The 22,212-nt window shown below is 39.9% G+C and overlaps 2 protein-coding genes across 11 annotated transcripts in view; one reads left to right on the top strand and one right to left on the bottom strand.

The window, feature by feature from the left end:
* Positions 1–14,470, bottom strand: part of pde6a (phosphodiesterase 6A, cGMP-specific, rod, alpha) — a 100,410-nt gene extending 85,940 nt beyond the window's left edge. Inside the window, exons 1-5 of one of the 6 annotated variants that reach the window (XM_044205699.1) lie at positions 14,401–14,436; positions 6,610–6,694; positions 5,369–5,462; positions 4,761–5,094; positions 3,976–4,117 (exon numbers count right to left, since the gene is read on the bottom strand). In XM_044205699.1, the coding sequence (XP_044061634.1) occupies positions 3,976–4,117; positions 4,761–5,089 (471 nt within the window). In that variant the 5' untranslated portion in view covers positions 5,090–5,094; positions 5,369–5,462; positions 6,610–6,694; positions 14,401–14,436. Of the gene's footprint in view, positions 1–15; positions 964–3,975; positions 4,118–4,760; positions 5,098–5,368; positions 5,466–6,609; positions 6,695–12,857; positions 12,873–14,400 lie in introns of those variants that run through there. The other 5 variants (XM_044205698.1, XM_044205701.1, XM_044205700.1 and 2 more) reach the window with 5 other exon arrangements.
* On the top strand, positions 8,267–20,680 carry slc26a2 (solute carrier family 26 member 2). 5 transcript variants are annotated; one of them, XM_044205710.1, is made up of 6 exons: positions 8,267–8,545; positions 8,688–9,484; positions 14,626–15,260; positions 15,412–15,702; positions 17,282–17,730; positions 19,293–20,680. In XM_044205710.1, exons 3-6 carry the CDS (start codon positions 14,640–14,642, stop codon positions 20,122–20,124), a joined length of 2,193 nt encoding a protein of 730 aa, XP_044061645.1. In that variant the 5' UTR covers positions 8,267–8,545; positions 8,688–9,484; positions 14,626–14,639; the 3' UTR covers positions 20,125–20,680. The 5 variants fall into 5 exon arrangements, with proteins under 5 accessions (XP_044061645.1, XP_044061646.1, XP_044061649.1 ...); XM_044205711.1 differs by lacking the exon at positions 8,688–9,484 and having other exon boundaries at positions 8,318–8,545; XM_044205714.1 differs by lacking the exon at positions 8,267–8,545 and having other exon boundaries at positions 8,607–9,484.
* Positions 20,681–22,212: the final 1,532 nt, after the last annotated feature.

Below are 22,212 nucleotides of genomic sequence, written 5' to 3'. Positions count from 1 at the left end.
CTTTGATGAACACACCACATCTATCCATAAATGCTGATAGCAAAGGCTTTCCATTATCCACAAACTCAAGGCCCTTTTGCTGCACTCCACCTACTGCTCCTCCTGTGCAGCAGGGGTCATCAATTGTGTTCCTCCAGGGGTGAAACAGAGGAAGAGCAGCTCATTAACTGCCAAGAAGGAATAAAAGCCTGCAGAGAGTGACCCTCAGGGGACCAAAATTGGTGAGTCTTCATTTGGGTAAGGCTAGGTGTGTGTTTTTGTGCTGATCTTATTTCCTGGTTAAAAAAGAAAAAAACACAAGTTAGGTGTAGGTACCTGGGAAGTCTGATTAGTCAGGACAATGGCGCCCAAAAAGATATCCAGCGCAGACTTGGGAAAGCTGGCAGCTTGCGGAATAACCAAATGCAACATGAACAAAGTCACCTCATTCCACAGTGACTGTCTGCAAAAGATCTGCCTTATGTACTGGCCCACTAAGACATTAAATAAGTAACTCTACATAAAGACACGCTGTCAAAGCATGATCTAAGAAATTTAACACCGTCGTCTAAGACGGCTTGGACACATACTATGAATGCCCTCAGAGCGGATCCCCAAAGTGGCTCTCAAATGGACACCAGCAGGAAAAACAAAACGAGACTGCGAAGATCACTCGGCAAAGAACGGTGGAGCCTGAGGCTGAGATGGGTCTCTCATGGGGCGAGGCAAAACTAGCTGCTAAAGACCAGGATAGGTGCAGGAACATTATCTATGCCTTATGCCCCAAAAAGGAATGAAGTGCGTAAGTAAAGTACGTAAGTGCGGGAAAGGAATCAACGAGTCAGTAAAGTTTGCGAGAGGAACATCATTTATACTTTTAGCAGTTCGCATGGCGCAGAGCAGCGCAAATTTACAGAGTAAATTACTATAATCTGACCGATTTATGAGGCCAATACGATAATATTTGAGAGTTTAAAAAAATCTGATAATGATACATTGCTCGATACTTATTTTATTTACACCCATAATGTAAATAATAATTTTTGATAAGGTTCCCTTAAATTTCTTTTAACAATTGCGACCAAGAAATGTACTGAGTGGAACATTTTACAGTTTAAAAATAAACCTGTCACTACTCTCTGGTGGACAAACTATAGAATGTTGAAACTATTTCAAAACATGTCTTGCGCATTGCTGTACTTCATTTGCTTGTCATTTATCGGCCGACATATACGGCGATACCGATACATCTGCAATGAGCTAATATCGGCTGATATCTCGGCCAGGCCGATCAGGCTCTGTGACTTACTGCTGTTCTACTGCTTTATCGGCCCCTTTACCAACCTCACACTCACCCTCAGGAGAAAACACCCCAAAATCAAACATTTGCATCATTAAAATTTCATCCTTCCTGCCTTGTGACATTCGTTTTTATTTTAATTTGTGTATCTGTTTGAGCATCAGTAACGAGATGTGAGCGGTCCTCGTCTTGCACCACAAACTAAATTAATAAATCATCCCTTGTATGTAATAATGTCTAACGTTGTCTTTGTCTCTCTACATAGGGGTCGGCCTTAAGTGTGGCAGTAGTGCAGGAAATGAAGGGGAAAATTCACTATGAGACAAAGCTGATCCTGGATCAGCACCATACAGTAGCTGATTCAACTGCAGCCTTACACACACAACTTCACAGCTTAAAAATGAACCTGTTCCAAAGATCTGGGCAGTTTGACAGCTTATTATTGAATGACATTTGACCCCCTAAAGCTGAGAAGTCTTCATCCTGCTTATTATCAGCTGAAGCTTTGCCTTGACCCTTGCCCAGCAGCTCTACACTTTAGAAGCATAATGTAAGCACAAGTTGTATTTTGATATTAAAAAAAAAACACAAGTTATATATTGATATACACTATTCATGTATGAGGTTATTTATTATTCAACTCTTCCAGCTGGGTTTTGCTGTGTAAAAAGAGAAATGAACAAGTAGGTAGGAAACTCACATATATTGAAAAAGAGAAAATCTACAGGCCCTGGTTAGACCTGTAATATTTGTCACTGTGGGCTGGTGTCAGATATTCCTAAATAACGGTTTGGAGATTCATTTATTTTATATCTCTTGTTAAATAAATATGGTAAATGATCAGTGAGATGAGAAACTTTTTTCTCTCACTTCCATGAAACGCAGAAAAAAAAATATAAATAAATATGTAAATAATTTCATTTAAAGTCTGCACACAGACATCAATACATTAACTTCCTCCGTGGCCAATTTAGCTTCTCGGGTTATGACACATTAAGTGGATTTCAGTGTGTTTCTGCTCCAAAGGAAAAAAAAAAAAAAGACAATTGAGTGTAACCGAATAGATTAAAGGTGTGTTATAGTGCTGAGTCTATGAAAACGGCTCAGGGCCTGTGTGACCTCTGGGAGTAATCTGGGATCGCTCTAATTCAGGACAGATTAAACGGCTTCGTCTGCAACCTCCCCCACTAACACTCTCCACCATCCTCACACGCTCACCCCTCAAGTAACCACACTTCACTTAACAGAGTTATTAGTCTAGAAATTATGTGACAATTAAATTCACTTTGAAGGAGGCAGGGACAGAAAAAGGGGGAGAAATGAGGCCAGTTGTTGTTCGCTACATAATCCCAGTGAAACATAATCCCCCACCTTCCACCTACAACAATCCTGACTGGTTGACCGGCCTGCACTGGATTGGACTGGGATGGAAATAGAGCGCTGAGAGACAGTGATTCACAGTCTCTGCATTACTCTGAAAGGCCTTCCTCAGTGCATTAGCATCATAAAGGCAACCAATTATATGGAAACATTAGCTGTTCCTTCGCTGCGACTGGGAAGACTGAGGGTTGGAGGCTTTGATATCGTTCCAGTTGCCACATTTCCCATCGTGCTTTCATGTGTTTGTGTGAGGCTGCGGAGTGACGGAGGTTTTGAACAGCACGGTGATGTTTGTTCTGTGGTGGCTCACAGTGAAGGCACAACAGGCCGGCCTGGCAGCAGAGCCGATAGATAAAAACCAAACGGGAACAATCAACCCAGGTCTGTTTTGTTCGTACATCAGCAGCTGAGGTTTCTAATCTCCCATGAAAGGAAGTGATTGAACTGATACAGAGGAGGGCTTGTAATCCATCAGTTATGCGGAGTGGGCTGCTGCCTTATTAAGTGTAAATGTCACAAAAACAGTTAATGCAGGATAGGTTAGTGGGCCTGCAGTAGCATGACGAACTTGAAATATACATGGGAATAAGCTTGCCAGCCATTTTCAAATGTCAAAGGTATTGGCTATAATGAGATTGAGCTGGCTTTGGTTGGAGGAAATTGGTGGAAGGGTCATTGTAGTGTCAAGTCGCCATCTGGTGGTCAAACAGAGACAGAGCAAAAGTGGACAAGTTTTCACTCCTTGAAAAACAAACAGGGATTTAAATGTTTACTGAGCAATAAGCAATATTTCAATGTTTTTTTAACAGAGGAGATATTTTACTTTCTGGCCATGGATCTGTGGTGAATCGATTAATGACTAATCAGGTTTAGACTGATTTTGAGAGTCAACAGGTAGAACACGACAAGAACACAGGGTAAAATGGTTTAATTCTCAGTGGGGCCAACCAGATTAAAAACATGTACACCCACTTAAGTTGCACTAGATAAATGTAAACTTTAAAAAGATTTTAAAATATATAATCATATAGGAGTAACTAAGGGAGGAGTTTTTTTGTTTCTTGGCTTTGTTTATCTAGATGTTAATGTATCAACTTCTTCTACTTTATGGAACAGGAAGTAAATGTGAGGGAGAAAACGATTTGGGAGGAAAACATTTGCCACATTTTACTGTTTATATGACAATTAAATGTATGCGAGGGAAGATTTTGAACAGGAATAAATGAACTAGTAACGTGGTTCTGATGCCCATGTCAGTACCACATTACTAGTGAACACACAAAAAACACACACAAACAATAGTCATGTGTATCTACCTCGGACACATCGGGAATGTTGACCATCTTCTTAGAGGACGCCACGTGGCCCACAATGCCCATGTCCAACGGGTACACAATCTCACTCTCAGGCTGCACAAGGCATTCATCAAACAATGCATCTTTATGGACATTAAATAACCTGGAGGTAAAGATAAAAACAAATTATCATGGAGTTGTGCAACTAAAGTGGGTTTTCTTTTATTACATTTTTAACTCAAACAGGTAATCTCAAAGTGTTGCCATTCAGACAAAACTCAGTCACTAAAGAGAGGAAATGCAAATGTCCCTTGATACTCATCAATGCGCCCTTGAGCAATTCATCTACATTCTAAATCACCACTGGAGCTGCCAACAGCAGGAGTCTTGTTTTAGTGGGCATGAAAATGTACATAAAGAGTACAAAAAAGCAGAAATACTCTACTAACATTCCCTTATTTAATTAAGCTGCCAAATGTGAGTGGCTGGAGCTGTCTGAATGTGAAGCAGTGTTCTGGTGAAAAACAACATCTGTATTCATTCAATATGATTCCCTGAAGATGTCTGAAAATGATTTTTGTCCAAAATGTTTAGTTTCCCAAGCTTAACCGTTACTGTTTACTTTTCATGAGAACAACATGTGAAAATGTGTGCAGTCACATACTCCTTTCATGGCAAATAAATATAATCATATTTTTGACAGTAATACATAATCTCTGTTTCAGTGGTCACATTGCTTTTTGTGAGACAGTGTTGTTGAAACAGAAAAGGCTACTTTTTAAACTTTAAAAGAAATTCCCAGTGACCTGGTTGCCAGCTCGGCCACTCCATTCCTCTGCCGGTACATGAAGAGACTCATGCGGTCGGCCCTCATCATGAAGCTGAGGTGTCTCATGAGGTTGAAGACCGACTTCTCCATCTGCAGGTTGTCCTGGATGTCCCGGATCAGGTCAAAGAGAACCTCACTCTCCTCCACCATCGTCAGTTCGTGAAACTTGCTGATGTCCATCACTGCCTTCCGGTTGCTGTCCAGCAGGTCTGAGATGACCTTAGGCCGGAAGTTGATGTCGTAGTACTGCTTGGCGAACTGCGGGTTGGCATCCAGGAACTGCTCTGCTGCTGCTGCGTCCACCATGACTGCTGCTGACAGGGCACAGTTTCAAACAGATGGTAGTAATGCTTGGGGCTGGATGGTTAGCAATTCAAATCCAAAGTGGGAAAAGTCCTGGTTGGGAAAAGTGTATGCAAAACACCTTCTTATATTCATCAATTAGTCATGAACTGCTACTTAGCTAGGCATTTAACCAAAACTGATCCACTAGCAAACACCTTCCACTTTAAGTTGCATTGTTTATGGTCACTTGGGGGCTGAGCAAATCCACACGAAACAAACGAATGTAAGTCCAATACTCACTCTTCTTTTAGCTACGGTTTGGTCTTCTGCAGTTTGATGCTGGACAGGCAGTGTACAGTGGTTTTATCAGTTGTTTGCTGAAAACAGCCGCCTGCTGCTGACAGAAACAGGGTTGATGAGAGCGCTGAGACTGAACCACACAGTAAGTGTGCTGTAAAACCAAAACAATGAGCTGAAAGATGCCAAAAAGCTCAGTGGAGCTGCAGATAATTCTCCGTGGGTTTGTGACTACAAGCGAGACCTTTACCAAAACCGGCAGACATATTATTATGTATGTAGTATGTATTTACTTTAGTATTATTGAACTGTCTACATTAGTGTTTTCAACCTTTTTTGAGCCAAGGTACATTTTTTCATTGAAAAAAAGTCACAAGGCACACCACCAACCGAAAGTTAAAAAATGAAACTCTGTAGCCTATATTAACAATATACAGTCATTCTTATCAAAGTGTCTTGAATAGGAATCAAATAAACACAAAGAAAAAAGTCTTTTATGATCTTTCACTACCTACTCAGTGTGTATAATTAATTAATTTTCAAAAAATGTTTTTTAGACCAATTAGGTGAAATTGAATAATTTTCCACGGCACACCTGACGATCTCTCACGGCACGCGGCACAGTGGTTGAAAAACACTGGTCTACATGAGCCATTGACAAACTATGATTTCATAGTCGATAACGTGTTCATCTTGACAAACTACATAAACAAATTTAACACGCAACTTAAATAAAGGCCCTTTCCTTAGCATAAACTGTATCTTTCATAGCTCTGTGAGCACTTCTCTAATCATACATGAGGATTCTAAACCTATAGAAAAAGTGTTTTGTCTGTCCATTTCTATGTCTTCGACTCTACTCTACTACTGTGGTTTTATTGTTGGCTATAGAAAAATCTATGCTTATTCTATTATTACATAAAGACAAAAAATGTAGATGTGATAAAAGCAAAGTGGGTCATCCCCTTAAATCATCTTAATATCAATGTTAAGGCCAAATTATTCCTGGCAATTCATTTAATCTACTAGTACCTCAAATTGGACAAGGACAAGTTTTAGTTAATTTAGTACTTTCCTGAGATTATCTATCCCTTCTGGCACTTGATACTGTATATTGTCCCTTCCTTGTCCGAGGTACTTCACATAGAAATGTATCAATAAAGTAATGATGATAATAATGTACAACTGACATCTGTGTCCCACGGATCTAATAGATTATTTTAATACAACACAAATGGTCCTACCTGTTAAAGTCCTTGTATTGTCTCCAGCAAAGTGAATAAATAAAGTGTATAATCCCTCTGTCCTGCTAACCAACTCGGCAGGTGTCTGAGAAAAGAAAAGGGATTACCAGGATGGTTTTAAATGGTCATGTGTGGACATAAGCCTGCATCTAATTACAACACTGGGATTACGGTACCTTCCAATGTTTAATGACATAACCTGGGATTCCTTTATCTTTCTCACTATAAGACACACTTAGCACTTATGGGTTCTTGTGCAGTGTGATGAAAACGAGTTGCATATAGCCTATTGAATTTAAACGCGCTGTTCATTAGCCATATACCAACCACTTGTTTGCATGTTTTTTGGCAGATACCTCATACAGGTTGCAAACTTGAAAAGAAGAAAGGTTTAAAAATCAATAGAGTTTAAATGCCAATTACTTCATTTTTCGTAATTCACGACCATGGCATTTCTGAAATTATAGGGTCAACAAGGTTTCATGTGAGACAACTAGCTTACATTACAGTTGTGGCTGGTACTGTGCCAGAAGAAGTGTGATTTGTTGGCTCCGCCCATTGAGGTTTTCAGACTACAAAGATACCAATATGTCTGTGTTCATATTAAGAGGCATTTAAGTGACACTTCACCAAAAGTTTTCAAAGTAAAAAATAAAAATTAAAAAAAAGTATGAAATTGTCCGTAAAAATCTCTCAAACCACTGTTCAGTTCCTTTGCTATCCATACCTATGCAAATGTAAGCAGCTCATCATGAAAGTAACACACAGAAGCAGTGTATACGCTATAGTAATAATATATACTATAAAATTAGTTTGGACCATATGTAAAAAATTCAAATAAAACTGAAATCCTTGTTATTGGGCCCCAACATATTACTAAACAAATACTGCCATCTACTGGTGACCTGTCACAACATATCAAGCCTGTTGCAAGAAATCTTGGTGTCCTGTTTGATAGCAATTTATGTTTTGAGCAACATATCACTAAGCTCGTCCAATCATGTTTTTATCACCTCAGAAATATTGCAAAAATCCGATCTATTTTAAATTTTAGTGATGCAGAAACTGTTGTGCATGCGTATATCTCCTCACACCTTGATTATTGTAACAGCCTGTTCACTTGTCTTAATCAAAAAACTTTGAAACGACTGCAGACTGTTCAGAACTCAGCTGCTCGGCTGTAAACCAGGACCAAGAAGTACGACCACATCACACCTGTTTCAGCCTCTTTACATCGGCTCCCTGTTGGTTTTAGGATTGATTTTAAGATCTTATTGATTACTTTTAAGGCTCTTCATGGCCTGGCTCCAGATTATATTTTAGACCTTGTAATCCCGTATGAACTTTCACATAGTTTGCGATCTTCGGGTAAGGGTCTTTTGTCTGTTCCTGAGCCCAGGATGAAAACTAAGGGGGACGGAGCTTTTGCCATCAGGGCCCTGAGGCTCTGGAACAACTTGCCCAAAGAAATTAGGTTGTCTGAGTCAGTTTTATTTCTTTATATTTCGTCATTCATTGTGGTATTTTATTTCTCTTGTTGTGAAGCACTTTGTACTTTGTTTTGATAAGTGCTATATAAATAAAGTTTTATTATTATATGGAGGACAAGTTGAACACAGATTACAAGTACAATACATGAGTGGCTTTGTTCTTAATTGCCAGTCTATTTTCTCAAGAACTCATAACTTGATCTAGTTGTACATTGGTCTGTTTTTATTATTATGAATTGCTAACCCTATCGGTATTAGTGGTTCAAAGTTAACCATGAAACAAGGCCAGAAGAACATGTAAATGTTCCTTAACAACCGAATACCATTTCTATTGTTTGTTACATCTGCTTTCACTTGTATGATGTCAGTCAACGAGGGTCTGTTGAAATAGTTGCAAAGTCAAAAGAGTGCTCACTATTCCTGGATACCCATCCACCGATACCAACGTGAGTTACATGAGTGATTGGCTTATTAAACTTGAGAAGACAACGGTAGGAGGACAGCTTCCTATTGACTAACTGAATTGACATCACTATATTTCAGATATTTCTACATTGTCTGGTTTTCCACTGTGTTTCTGTTTTCCAGGTGTTGTAATAGTTTATAAGAGTTTAGGGTTTTAGGTTTTGATTCAGTCAGCTGTGGAAATGGAAAAATTCTGATATCTGGCATACTGTTCTGATATCAAGGTAATTGTTAAACTTGTGCAAGAGGGGGCTTCTTTCAGCGACTGGAATCCAATACAGCTAACTAAATCCATAAGCAAGGAAATTGGGGAGGTAAGGAGTGCTACAATGTTGAGAAATGGATCATTGCAGATTATACGTAAAGATGGAAGACAACAAGAGAGCAATCAGAATGAATAAAATAAATGGCAATAAAGTGCAATGTTCTGACTAATGACAGAAAATTGGTCAGTTGTCACAGGGATTCCCGTAAATGTATCAGCAGATGATGTTAAAGGAAATGTAACAAATGCGAGTGAGGTCAAAACGTGACGTGAAAACAAACAGAAATGGGATTAAATGGGATAATCTCTTGGTTTTGATCACATTTGATGAAGAAAGACTCACGGAAAAGATCTTCGTTGTTCCCCCACCACTCAGATGTGTCAGAGATTTGGACATGTGGCGGCGGTGTGCAAGGGAAAGCAAAGGTGTGGTAGATGTGGCAGAGACCATGAGCATGGAAAATTGAAATTGTGGAGGTGAACATAGCTCAGCTTATGGGTGCAAAGTTAGTAAGAGCGGCGGAGGTGCAGCACGTCAATCAGCTATGTAGAGGAAGTAAAGGTTTCAGGAGACACGCTGGTGTCAAGACAAAATGACACTAGGAACAAAGATACAGGAAAATGTGGACGCAATAAGGAGGAGGAAACTCTGATGGTGAGTACGAACAATTTTGTACTCTTTATGGCGGCGATAGTCAACTGTTCGGCACAGACAAAAAGCCGAAATGAAAGGATCAAAATAATTGTCAAATCATCTGAGAAGTACCTTGATGTGAAAGGGCTTCACTGGGAAACAGTTAAAGACACTCAGGCATGGGCTGGATCCTCTTGATGGTGTTAATTCTACTTCAGTGGAATCCAAGAAGCTTGATTTCAAATAGTCAAGAGTTTAAGAAGTATATAAGCAAATCATTTAGGAGAGAAACCTAATGTAATTTGCATACAGGAGACATGGTTGAAACCACAGTTGGATTTTATTATAAAGGGATATACTGCAGAAGAGACAGGGAATCTGGCAAATGTGGAGGAGTTGCAACATTCATACAGAACGGATTGAATTATAAAGGTTGTACTTGTAAGCACAGATCATGAAATGTTGGGAGACTGATTGCAAGACAGTGTAATATGGTGTCGGGATTTCAATTCACATATTTCATTATGGGGGAGCAATAACACAGATGCAAATGCTTTAGTTGTTGAAGAATTTATAGATGATCACTGTTTGGTGTGTATTAATAATGGGGAAGGAACACGATATAATAGCACACGAAACACAGAAGCAGCATTCGATCTGACATTTGTATCTAGTGCAATAGCAGGTGTAAGCACATGGAGTGTGATAAAAGATACTACAGTAAGAGTCACTACTCTTTAGTGACTGAGGTTGGAACAAAGATTTATAAAAGGAAAGAAAATTCCCAGATGGAAATTGGGAAATGCTAACTGGGATGCTTTCCAAGAGATCAGCGCAAACAGATGTTTGAAACTTCAAGTGGAGAACCAGATGAATGTAAACATATTCAACAGTGAACAAGTTAATTAAATAATTCAGTCCGCTGAGGAAACAATCCCTAATACAGGAACTAGACGCACCAAGAAAGTACCCTGGTGGAATAGCAACAACAAAGCCATAAAAGCCAGAAATTAAGCATTTAGGAAACTCAAAAAACTTCATTCTCAGGATGCTTTGATCCAGTATAAAAAGGGCCCAGGCAATAGTTGAGAGAACAATAAGAACAATTTAGAAAAGTTTAGAAAAGTTCACAGTTCATATAATCTCACAGAGGCAGTATAGAAACAGATGGTAAACCCCAAAATATTAGAGAAAAGGGAGATGTCAGGAGATCCGTTAGACCTGCCTTTCAATATGTTTGAGCTGAGAGGAGCAATTACTAGTGCTCGTCAGACCACTCCGGGGAAAGATGGTGTATGTTGTAAAATGTTGGCACACATGACAGATAATACACTGGGCATAGTGTTAAGACTGTTTAACAGAGTTTGGGATACTGGCCAACTTCCTTCAGTGTGATAACAAGCAATAATGCCTGTTCCAATACCAGGAAAATACCCCTCAGATCAAGAAAGCACAGACCAATAAGGAAGTAGTGATAGCGCTCTTCTTTGATGTTGAAAAGGCATATGAAATTCTCTGGAAAGAAGGGCTACTTATTAAGTTGAAGTCATTTTGAATTGGCGGTCGAGTATATAATTGGGTTATGGACTTTTTATTTGACAGGAAAATACAAGCAGGAGTAGGTGCAGAATACTCCAGTGTATATACAGTAGAAAATGGAACTCCGCAAGGTAGTGTATGGAGTCCGTTGTTATTCAACATAATGATCAATGACATCTTCTCTCAGGTTGAACACAGCGTAGGAAAATCTTTGTACGCGGATGAAGGGGCTCTGTAGATAAGAGGCCGCACTGTATCTTATGTCAATAGGAAAATGCAAGCTGCAATAGATGAAGTGGGAAAATGGACAACTAAATGGGGATTCAAACTATCTGAAGCAAAAACACAAGTAATTTGTTACTCAAAACGGCATAAAATCAAACCTAATTCCCTGAAACTATACGAACAACCTCTTGAGCAAGTACAACCCCAAGAAATCTTTTAGATTAGTTAGTTAGTTAGTTAGTTAGTTTGATTTGACGAAAAGCTCACATGGAATGTTCATTTAGATAAAGTTAAGAACAAATGTCAAAGGTCATCAGTGTACTTTGTTGTTTGTCTGGACAGGAGTGGGGAACAAGTAGAGCATCTCTACAAATATGTATACTGGACACTCATGAGCTCTGTCTTTGACTATGGTTGTGTAGCTTACATGTCAGCAGCAGAATCAAACCTCAAAACGTTAGATGTATTACAAGCTCAGGTCCTGAGAACCTGTAGTAGATCTTTCAAAACATCTCCAGTATCAGGGATGCAGGTGGAAATGGGAGAAATGCCTTTAAGGATCAGAAGAGTGAAGTTAATGCTGGGCTACTGGGTTAATCTCCGGGGGGCAATGTGATACTCATCCTGTCAAGAGTGTTTTAACAGACTGCTGGGAACATAATGAGACAAATTTCATACGTTTTGGGTGGAATGGTGATGCAGAGGCAGAAAACACAGGATTACGTCAATTACAGCATAGACCCACATTTTCAATTTCTTCAACTCATCCCTGGTTATTCCCCATGCCAAGTGCAGACCTCTACATACAGCAGGAGTTGAAGGATAAGTCAGAGCAACTTCCAGTATGCCGCATAGTCCAGAAGTATTCTGAGCAGCATTGTTCAGACTCAGTGTTTATATTCACACATGGCTCCAAAGATCCTGATACAAGGAGTGCAGGTGCAGCAGTATACATCCCAGTGAGTGAGTCATATATTAAGAAAAGAGTATCAGACCATTTGTCCATACCATTAGTATATATCACAGAGCTATTGGCAATATTATTGGCCCTGCAGTGGATAGACTGCAGGGCCAATAACACCGTAATTGCATCTGACAGCTTTTCAGCACTAACAAGCGTAAGATCTGAGAGACCATCGTTTACAACAGATATTATCAATTAAATAATCCTTCTATTGTACAAGATGGAAATTAAGGGTATATCTACATGCTTCCTTTGGGTTCCTGCTCGTGATGGTGTGCAGGGAATTGAGCAGGTGGTTATTCTGACCAAACCAACACTCACAATTAAGCATGTAGACCTACAAGCTCCATTATGCAAAGCTGAAGCTAAGACTTTCATTAGGACATACAGTATGCACAATCAGTATGGCAGGAGAGCTGGGATGATAACGAAACTGGAAGACATCTATATGAAATACAAAGACATGCTGGTGCTGGGAGGATGGTGGAAACGAAGCAAAGTAAATGTCCTCACTCGTCTGAGAATAGGTCATACAGGTCTCAACCATATATTATTAAAAAAAAAACAGGCAAGCACCCAACTGGGAAATGCTCACAGAATAGCCAACCAGAAACGGTCGAACATATACTACATCACTGTCGAAAATACAATATCAAGTGAAATCACCTTCTTCAGTCGTTAAGGAAGGCAAACCACCATGACTTTTCATTGTCCGGTCTCTGTGGGAAAACAGCAGGCAAGATATACGGTGGCATTATTAGGTTTCTAAAAGAAACTGATTAAGCTCAAACAATCTGGAGTGGGTTTTTTTTTATTATTATTTTTTTTTTAGTATGTTTATTTTTATTTTCCTGCATAATCTCTGGCTCCACACTCCAGTCCAGTTGGTGGCGGTAATGCGCCTCCAAACTGACAATAAACACTAAAAGAGAAGCAGCGGCGGCGGCAGAGGAGAGCAGTGTAAAATGAATTTGAGGCGGAATGACGCTCCAGTGTCTGAACACAACGTAACATTAACTTCGTAAACCGCGAGTGATTCGAGCTCAGGTCAGTTACTTTACACATTAACAACAATGAGTTGTTTGCTTTCCCCGTGGGAAATGTCACGTTAATTTACTTTAGCTGGCTAAAAGTTTCAACCGGTGTCCACGTTGACAACTTGTTTACAATGGTGCCCATTCACAGCTCTGCTAGCGCAACGTTGGCAGCTCCTGGACTGAGTTAGGTTAATGTTAGCTAGTTAGACTGCGTTGGACACATAATTGGGGATTTTCGCAAGTAATTCATTGGGATTTTTAGATCGGGAATGTCAGATATAACTAGCTGTAGTAGATAACTTACTGGCATTTAGTAACGTTGGACTTTTTTTAACGCTACTCCACTTCCCTGTAATAACGATTTTAGCATTTAAATCGCCTGTAGGCATGACGAATAATCGCATTACCACTACTACACATGAGTAGTTTATCTTGGGAAACAAAAACAAGTTAACGTTACTGTAATCCTGTTAACGTTGTCATTTTGAGCATGCTTTAAATACCACATGTGTGCAGAGAAGTAGTCAGATGTAACGTTAAAAGTCAATGTGTTGGGTTGAAAGGCGATACTTTTGTTGTAGACTTAAGTTACTATGTTATAAAGCCACTTCTTTCTCCAGCATTTCAGTTAGTTTCGGTTCAGTTTCAACTCTTTCATATTAAAGTATAGCCATTTTAATGTGTTTAAACAGCAGTCTAGGTCTCCTAATAAAAATTGACTTTTCAACTAAATTAAGCCCAGTTTTAACCTAAACTTCGCAAGCTTACTACATGCATTTGCTTAAAAATAGGAAACAAAAAGACCATAACATATGTTAATTAAAATGACAAAGTGTGATAAATTAACTGTACATTAAGATCCAGTCACTAAGTAGCTCGAGCCTGTTTACATAATGACCTTAATTGGCCAAGGATGTAGAGAGGGAATAACATATCACATTACATAGGTTGTTAGTGTTATTTTCTTTCCTGCTTTGTCCTCGGTTTGGTAGATATCAGTGCTCGTGATAAGGGCTTATTTCTCCGTCTAAAGGTCACTAAAACTATAAACTGAATTGTATGAATAAGGGGAAGTGTCTTATCTGTATTGTGATGTAACATCAAAGAGGAGGAAATATTTCTAGGTCTCAGCAAAATGTCAGAAATATGCAGTTAGGCGCACACCTACTGACCTGTCATTTAATAGTGCTTCTCTGCACCCTCCACCTCACGCCACACTGCTTCTGAAGTGTCATATGCGGTTGTTATTGTAGTGAGCTGCAAATGGTAATGAGATGAGTTAGCATATACATGTTTTTTTTGTTGAAGTCCTTATTATTTTGCCCGTTATAACCAGTTGTTTTTTGAAGTTGGTATGACTACTTGGCTAAACTGAACTCTTCTTCACATCACGACAGATAAGGGCTCGATAATGACTCACGGCGATGACTGCTGCCCAACAGCAGAAGATGGAGCCGAGAGCGACCAGCAGCAGCAGCAGCAGCCTCTCATTCTGGAAAGAGTAGAGAAAGAAACAGTCAAAGACTGGCAATCCGTTGTCTCCCATCGGCTGAAGAAACACTGCTTGTGCACCCCAAAGAAAGCAAAATCCAAAATACTGGGTTTCGCCCCGATTCTGAAATGGCTGCCGCGCTACCAGCTCGGGGAATGGCTGCTGGGCGATATCATGTCAGGACTGATTGTCGGAATCCTATTGGTACCTCAGTCCATAGCCTACTCCTTGTTGGCCAGTCAGGAGCCCATATATGGTCTCTATACATCTTTCTTCTCCTCCATCATCTATGCCGTCTTAGGCACTTCTAAACACATCTCAGTTGGGATTTTTGGGGTGCTCTGCCTGCTTGTTGGTCAGGTCGTGGATAGGGAGTTAGCTTTGGCAGGGTACCTCACAGAAAGCAGCAGCATCAGTAGTAACAACAGTGCCATCCTGCTGGCTGGCCAGGGGAATGACAGCGTTGGGGTGGAATGTGACAGAAGCTGCTATGCAATCACAGTGGGAGCTACACTTACCTTTACTGCTGGAGTTTACCAGGTAAGTGAGCAGGGGCGCACTTATGCATTGGACAGACACAAATTATCACGTTAGTGTAAACAAATGCTTCTATTCTTCTCCATGGCCTCAGGCAAACTAGAGGCATTAATTTGGGTATCAAAGCTGCCTGATGCTTATCTCTTTCTCTCAGGTGCTAATGGGCATTTTCCAGGTAGGCTTCGTCTCTGTCTATCTCTCTGACTCCCTTCTCAGTGGCTTCACTACAGGAGCCTCCCTGACCATCCTCACTTCACAGTTCAAGCACCTTCTGGGCCTGAAGATCCCCAGGCCCCAGGGCTGGTTCACTCTGTTTAAGACCTGGTACAGCTTGCTCGTCAACCTGGGAAACACCAACATTTGTGACCTGGTGACCAGTTTGGTGTGTTTGCTGATACTGATACCTACCAAGGAGCTCAATGATCGCTTCAAAGCCAAGCTAAAGGTAAACAGACAAAGTGCAGATTAAGACGGTGTAGTCCCTCATTCGTCCAGGAGTGTTCTATCGTAGAAAAGGTTTCAGTCGTAGTCATCTGGACACAGTTTTCAGAATCAAGACGTTTCGGCTCCCATCCGGAAGTCATTCTCAATTGTGAAAAAATGTACCGGGAACTCAGAAATTTAAGCTACTCTGTGTTACATAAGCCCCGCCCTCAGGAAGGAGTCTACCTGAGTATCTGTTGATTAGCTAGTTTCACCTGAAACTGACCAGAAAACAACAGGCCTGATTACTGGGCCATCATGGAAACAATTAGGTCAGTTTCAGGTGAAACTAGCTAATCAACAGATACTCAGGTAGACTCCTTCCTGAGGGCAGGATTTATGTAACACAGAGTAGCTTAAATTTCCCGTGCCATTTTTTCACAGTTGAGAATGACTTCCGGATGGGAGCCGAAACGTCTTCTGAAAACAGTGTCCAGATGACTACGACTGAAACCTTTTCTACGATAAAGTGCAGATTAGTTTATTTCAAATATACATTTAAATATAAGTTTTGCATGTTAACAGCTTGTGTGGAAATGCAAGAAAATCAATTGCTCTTTTGTTGCACCCTGGCTGCTCAGTTGCACATACATTCCTAAGTAACTTAGAACCTTTGACATTTAAAAATTGTTGTTGTACACATTGTTGACATTTAGCAGATGCTGTTTTCTGAAATGTTTGCCATGAGTAACAGTAAACAAGCTTAGTCCTCCCTGAACAAGATTATAATCAAAGGTTCCTGTCCCATTCGTCCTAGGGTCACAACTACATACAGTAAAGTGACCAGAGAAGGATAAATAAAATTTGAAGCAGAACTGGTTCTGTGAGAAATTACTAGCCAACCTGGACCATTTTTTTCTGCTTTTGAAATGTCTATTTTTGGCCACATTAGCAGGATGGTGCTGGGGGATAAGGATGTGGTTTGGTCAGTCACTTGTTCATTCTGTACATCCATCACTTTTGTCCAGTGCGAAATAAATTGTGAATTTAATCTAGCATACCAACTGGTCAAATGTTCTACTTGTAATTGGCCCACCAAAGTGGAAAGTTGATAAAAGATAAAATGTGGCTTTAGGTATATTCCTTAAGATAGAAGTTCCAGTACAACCTTGAAACTGCTTATGTTTAGGTTAAGATTAGAGATGTCTGGTGTTAGGTAATTGTTTCATGTGGTTAAGGACGGGGTAAGAATGAGGGTGGGACTTCAATTTCAGCCTCATCAGTCTCATCAACTTTGAGGTTAATGCTAACATTAGCATGTTAAACAAAGCACAGTTGAGAAAAAGCTGTGGGATGTTGATGTAAGCCTGACAAAGTTCAGCTTAGAAAGTTAAGCTAAGTCTGAGCCCACGTTGTCCCCAAAAGGCCACCATACACAGGATAAACTCTTTTGACTTATTTAACATGGTCTTTCCCTGCCACCCTCAGACCAAACTTTACAATTGTTACCTCACTAGTAGTAAGGATGTTAGTGTGATAAAATGCCTCTAACTTTTTAATTAATAATTGTGTGTTGTCTTTTCTATTTTTTCCTTACCCAGGCTCCAATCCCCTTCGAGCTCTTTGTGGTGATAATTGCAACACTGGTTTCTCACTTTGGCCACTTCAACACTGATCATGGGTCAGGCGTGGTTGGGGACATTCCCACGGGCTTCCTCCCTCCCCAGCTGCCCATGTGGACTCTGATCCCCAATGTGGCTGTCGATGCCTTCTCCATTGCCATCGTGGGATTCGCCATCACTGTCTCACTGTCAGAGATGTTTGCCAAGAAGCACGGCTACACAGTGGACGCCAACCAGGAGATGTACGCCATTGGCTTCTGCAACATCCTGCCATCGTTCTTCCGCTGCTTCACCACCAGCGCTGCACTGACTAAGACCCTCGTCAAGGAGTCAACAGGGTGCCAGACTCAGATGTCTGGGCTGGTCAGCGCCCTTGTCCTGCTGCTGGTGCTGCTGGTTATCGCACCACTCTTCTATTCCCTTCAAAAGTAAGCATATCAATTTCTTAATTAATAATCGATTTAAGGGTCTTCCTCGATTATTCCTCTTGCGCGTTAATCTCCTAATTAGTAGGTAATTAGTTCATTCTGATTGCTGGAATGACAACCTGCTCTTATCAATAGAATGATGAACTAAAATAATTTTCTTGATAGTATAAGATTTTCAATTGTAAATGTTGTAATTGAAACCATACTATAACAAGAGATAAAACATGCAATCACCGAAAGGCAGTGATAGAAAAGGAAAAATCAGCTGTGCGTAAAAAGCAGATAAGCAATAAGTGCAGGAGATGCACATTTAGTAAGTATAGAGTAACTGAGAAAAGAGAAGATGAGAGATGACATGTCATCTGTTTCATTCATTAAATTAGTTTTTTTTTTCTGTTTAAAAAATGTCAGTATAGGAATATTAAAATGCAAGTATATTTTTGTATAGTGCTCAATAAGAAACAGTGTAGATCACATACATACACATTACATTGTAATACATAGTTACAACATTCAAGCCGACACGCTTAGATATAGCTTTAACACATCAGTATGGCAGTCAAATTTTATTTGAAGTAAAACCTATCAAGTTCAAGCTTAACATAAGTTTCACACTTCCAATGTTCCTGTTTTATGATTCAAGTTTTTTCTTTCTAGTTTATCGGAGTACTTAAACATTTGCTGGCAGTTCGTATCTTGTTTACCATGAAAAGAGGTTTCAAAGGTAGACTTGGACAGATACAGATAACCTATGGTTAAAGTTCAGGGCTAATGCTGACTCTGCTAGCTGTCGCTCTGCAGAAGCTGTGCTAGTTAAAAATTTTTACGGCAACACATTTCAGTGAAGACAGATGTTTAAAAATACTTTAATTTCCATTCTAATATTACAAGAAATGATTATGGAATTAGAAGGAGAAATATGAATTAATAAAAAATGAGTTAATTGCCAACTAGAGAGTTAAACTTTACTTTTTACCCATTGGGAGATACATTGAGTCTTGTGTGAGCCTTGATCACTGTCTATTGATTGTGATTGCAGCTGATGATTGGTTTTGAATTGCCTCTATGGCTAGTGTGTTATCTACATACCCGCCCATAGACAAATGCTTCCACTGATCATATGGAATGTCTTCATCAATAATGTCACACATCTGCTTAGGCCAGATTATGTTTTGTCTTTCTGTTCCTTATCTCTTTTATTATCCCCCCTCTCTATTTGTGTAGATCATTAAGCTGATTCTGTCTGTTACCCTCAATGTCTCACCCTTTGCCCCTCAGTCTTTGAGCTTTAAAAATCTAAGATGGAAAAACTGTTCGAATGGCAAAAGATTGCATTGGAAATTTAAAACCTTAAGCTGACAAAGTCAAATGCTGTGAGTCAATTTAAAATTTTCATACTGCAAATGTGAAGTAAGGGCGTGTAACCTTGTTTCTTAAACACCTTAAAATAGCTTTCACTCTTCAGAGCACTGATTAATTGCTTTCTTCCATGAATACCACTAAGTGACGCTCCTAACTGTTGCCCTTTCATGCTGGTTTTCTTTCTTCCTTCTCCTGCCCAGATGTGTATTAGCGGTCATCATAGTGGTTAACCTCCGCGGAGCTTTACGAAAGTTCACAGACATTCCCCGCATGTGGTGTGTCAACCGTGTCGATACCTCCATCTGGGTGATCACCATGGCAACCTCTGCGCTTGTCAACACAGAGCTGGGTCTCCTCGTGGGGGTTTTGGTGTCGGCTTTCTGCGTCCTTGGCCGAACCCAGCAAGCCCAGGTCCTGGAGCTTGGCCGGGCTACAAGCAGGGAGCATTACGAGGACCTGTCGTCTTACCGCGGCCTTCAAACACATTCCGGAGTGACTGTTTTTAGATACGAGGCTCCAATCTATTACGCCAACCAGAGCTTGTTCAAAAAATCTCTCTACAGGTGTGTAGGACTTGATCCTGTAAAGGAGAAAACCCGGCGTATGAAGTTCAAGAAGAAGAACAAACAGGAGGGAGAAGTCGCAGGAGTCCCGAATATGAAGTCAGAGCAGGAGGAGGCTGAAGGTAAAGAGGATGAGGTTGAAGCTGGTGTGACTGTAACCTTGATGCTCAACAAGAAATCTTCCTTACGCAGCTTGGTGATCGACTGCAGTGCCATCTTGTTTCTAGATACTGCTGGAGTGAATGCTCTGAAAGAGGTCCGCAAAGATTATGGAGAACTTGGAATCAAAATTGTCCTGGCCCAGTGTAATGCTTCAGTACTGGATGATCTGGAAAGAGGGGGATACTACCCCGATAAAAAAGGATGTGATGGAGGAGAGAACAAAATCATGTTCTTCACCATCGCAGACGCCGTCCGCTACGTCCAGAGCCTCTCAACTCCTAACGGATATTATGACAACAAATCCTAAAAGATAATCAATCTATCTGTCCAAATATCTATGTTTTCCATATAAAGTATGCAGTTTACATCTCAGTTAATACAAAAAGTCCATTCTTGCTTATGTGCCTTGTAATGCTACAGTGATTGCTGAAGTCCTTCCTGAGTGTTGAATGCTAAAAAAAGTCTTCCTTATAGAAATGGAGTAGAAGTACATAGTACAAAGTGAAACTCCACAGTGGCTACATCTGTACTTCACTTTGAGCAACATTTTCTCTTTTTCTTTTTTGCACACAGACATGTTCATGAAACAGTCACCCTATACAACATAGACAGGATGTGACTCTAAATAACCCTAACTCAATTTGAAATTGTGACCCTGAAAGTGAAAATGTGCATCTAATGTAGAGGTACAATAGTAGCACAGTTCAATCTACTGTACAACACAGTACATTTTTGATAATCGTGTCACTTTTTGATTCAGTCATTAATGAGTTCTATTATTGAGTGACATGTAGAGTGGCTTTAAGCTTTTATTTCTCAGTGGGGACCAAAGTTAACTGAAATTAAATATTTTATAAATTCTGTGATGCAGCCCTTGTCCATAAATTGCAATCCTGACAATATTTTGGAATTCTAGGGTTAACTGTGTTTGGGCAGATAATGTCATGTCTGGTGTTGGTTAGGATGTGTGCGGACAAGTGTAAACGTTCGTCATTGAGAAATGCTGCTTTGAGGGGACTTCAGAATTCATTTAAGTTTCAGTTTAGTTAGTGGCTTCGCAAGTAATCAATTCAAAAGGTCTTCCTCTTAAATGAAATTTTACAGTTTTTCTACGACAAAAATCAGATGAAAATCTCACATGCTATATTTCAAATATTTATTTTGTGCGAAATAGCCATACTGTGTCTGAACATGAATGTACTGTAACTAATAGTTTTTTTCTAATACCAGTGATAGCACTGATCGAAGGGGGAAAAAAAAAAAAAAGGAGACAGGTAAGAATGCTTGGCTTTCTGCTTACTTTCGATTTTGCAGCCTTCGTGTATCCGAACTGCAGTGCCTTTAGCAATGCCTATACTGTACAAATGTATATACTGTGAATATTTTCAGGTCCTTTGACATTTGAATGCCAGTCACCTTCTACTGTTACAACTGGACAACTTAAGTGTTTTTTTTCTTCCAGAGAGCACAATTAGCTTATTTTTGTTTTCAAAGTAGAGGTTTTCATTTGGGAACCAATCTCCTCCGCTCTGGTTTTGAGGCACTGGTGGTTTTTTTGCAACCCAGCAGGCCTGTACAGGATGTGTCACTTTGATGAAGTACTTTATAAAGTTTTTCCTCAATCGTTTGCTGAGGGTGACAACATTACTGACGTAGCTTTAGCCTCTTTTACTATAGCTTGGTAAATACACAGTTGTCAGCTGGGTGATGAATGGGGGGCAAAGTTCGAGTTAAAGAAAAACGGTTTTCTGCAGTGAATGTTGTGGATTTACATCAACAGCCTTGGAGTTTGTTTTGTTGAATTTAATGTTGAATTGTGCCAGTCAAATCTCAGACTAGCTAAATAAGAGAATGGGTCATCAAGCCAGTTTTTAAAATTATTATTATTATTATTAATAAATTAATAATAATAATATAGAGGGGCCAGACGAAGAGGGAACACTGAAACTTTATTTTCAGGACTTGGTGACGTTTATTGCCTTCCTGAGCTGTCTGACACCTGCAGATTTCTTGCACATTTTCTGCTTTGAAACTCAGTCCCTTTATTTTAAACCAAGTACACTTTAATTTCCCAAACAGATATGAAGAACTTTGTCTGTGCACTGTATATGATTCATGCTGATTTAGTATAAACTTTCAATTAGAAGAACAGATGTCAACAGCTGGGGTGTGAATTGTTTGTCTTGTGCATATACACGAGGACACGTGTGTGGTGACGCAATACGTATCCCTGCCAATGGTTTCACACTATTCTACTGATCTACATGTGCTGGTAATGTGCCATAAAGTGCAGCAATACACCAGCAAAAAGAAGGTAAGAAGACTGCAGGCTAGGAAACATGGATGTAAACTGCGTGTTTCAAAATGTACTCCAGGATACACAAAACGCATTTTG

Source organism: Siniperca chuatsi, linkage group LG8 (genome assembly GCF_020085105.1).
Source record: "Siniperca chuatsi isolate FFG_IHB_CAS linkage group LG8, ASM2008510v1, whole genome shotgun sequence".
Classification (NCBI taxonomy): domain Eukaryota; kingdom Metazoa; phylum Chordata; class Actinopteri; order Centrarchiformes; family Sinipercidae; genus Siniperca; species Siniperca chuatsi.
The sequence above is the reverse complement of the archived record's forward strand: the minus strand, read 5'-3'. Positions and strand labels throughout refer to the sequence as shown.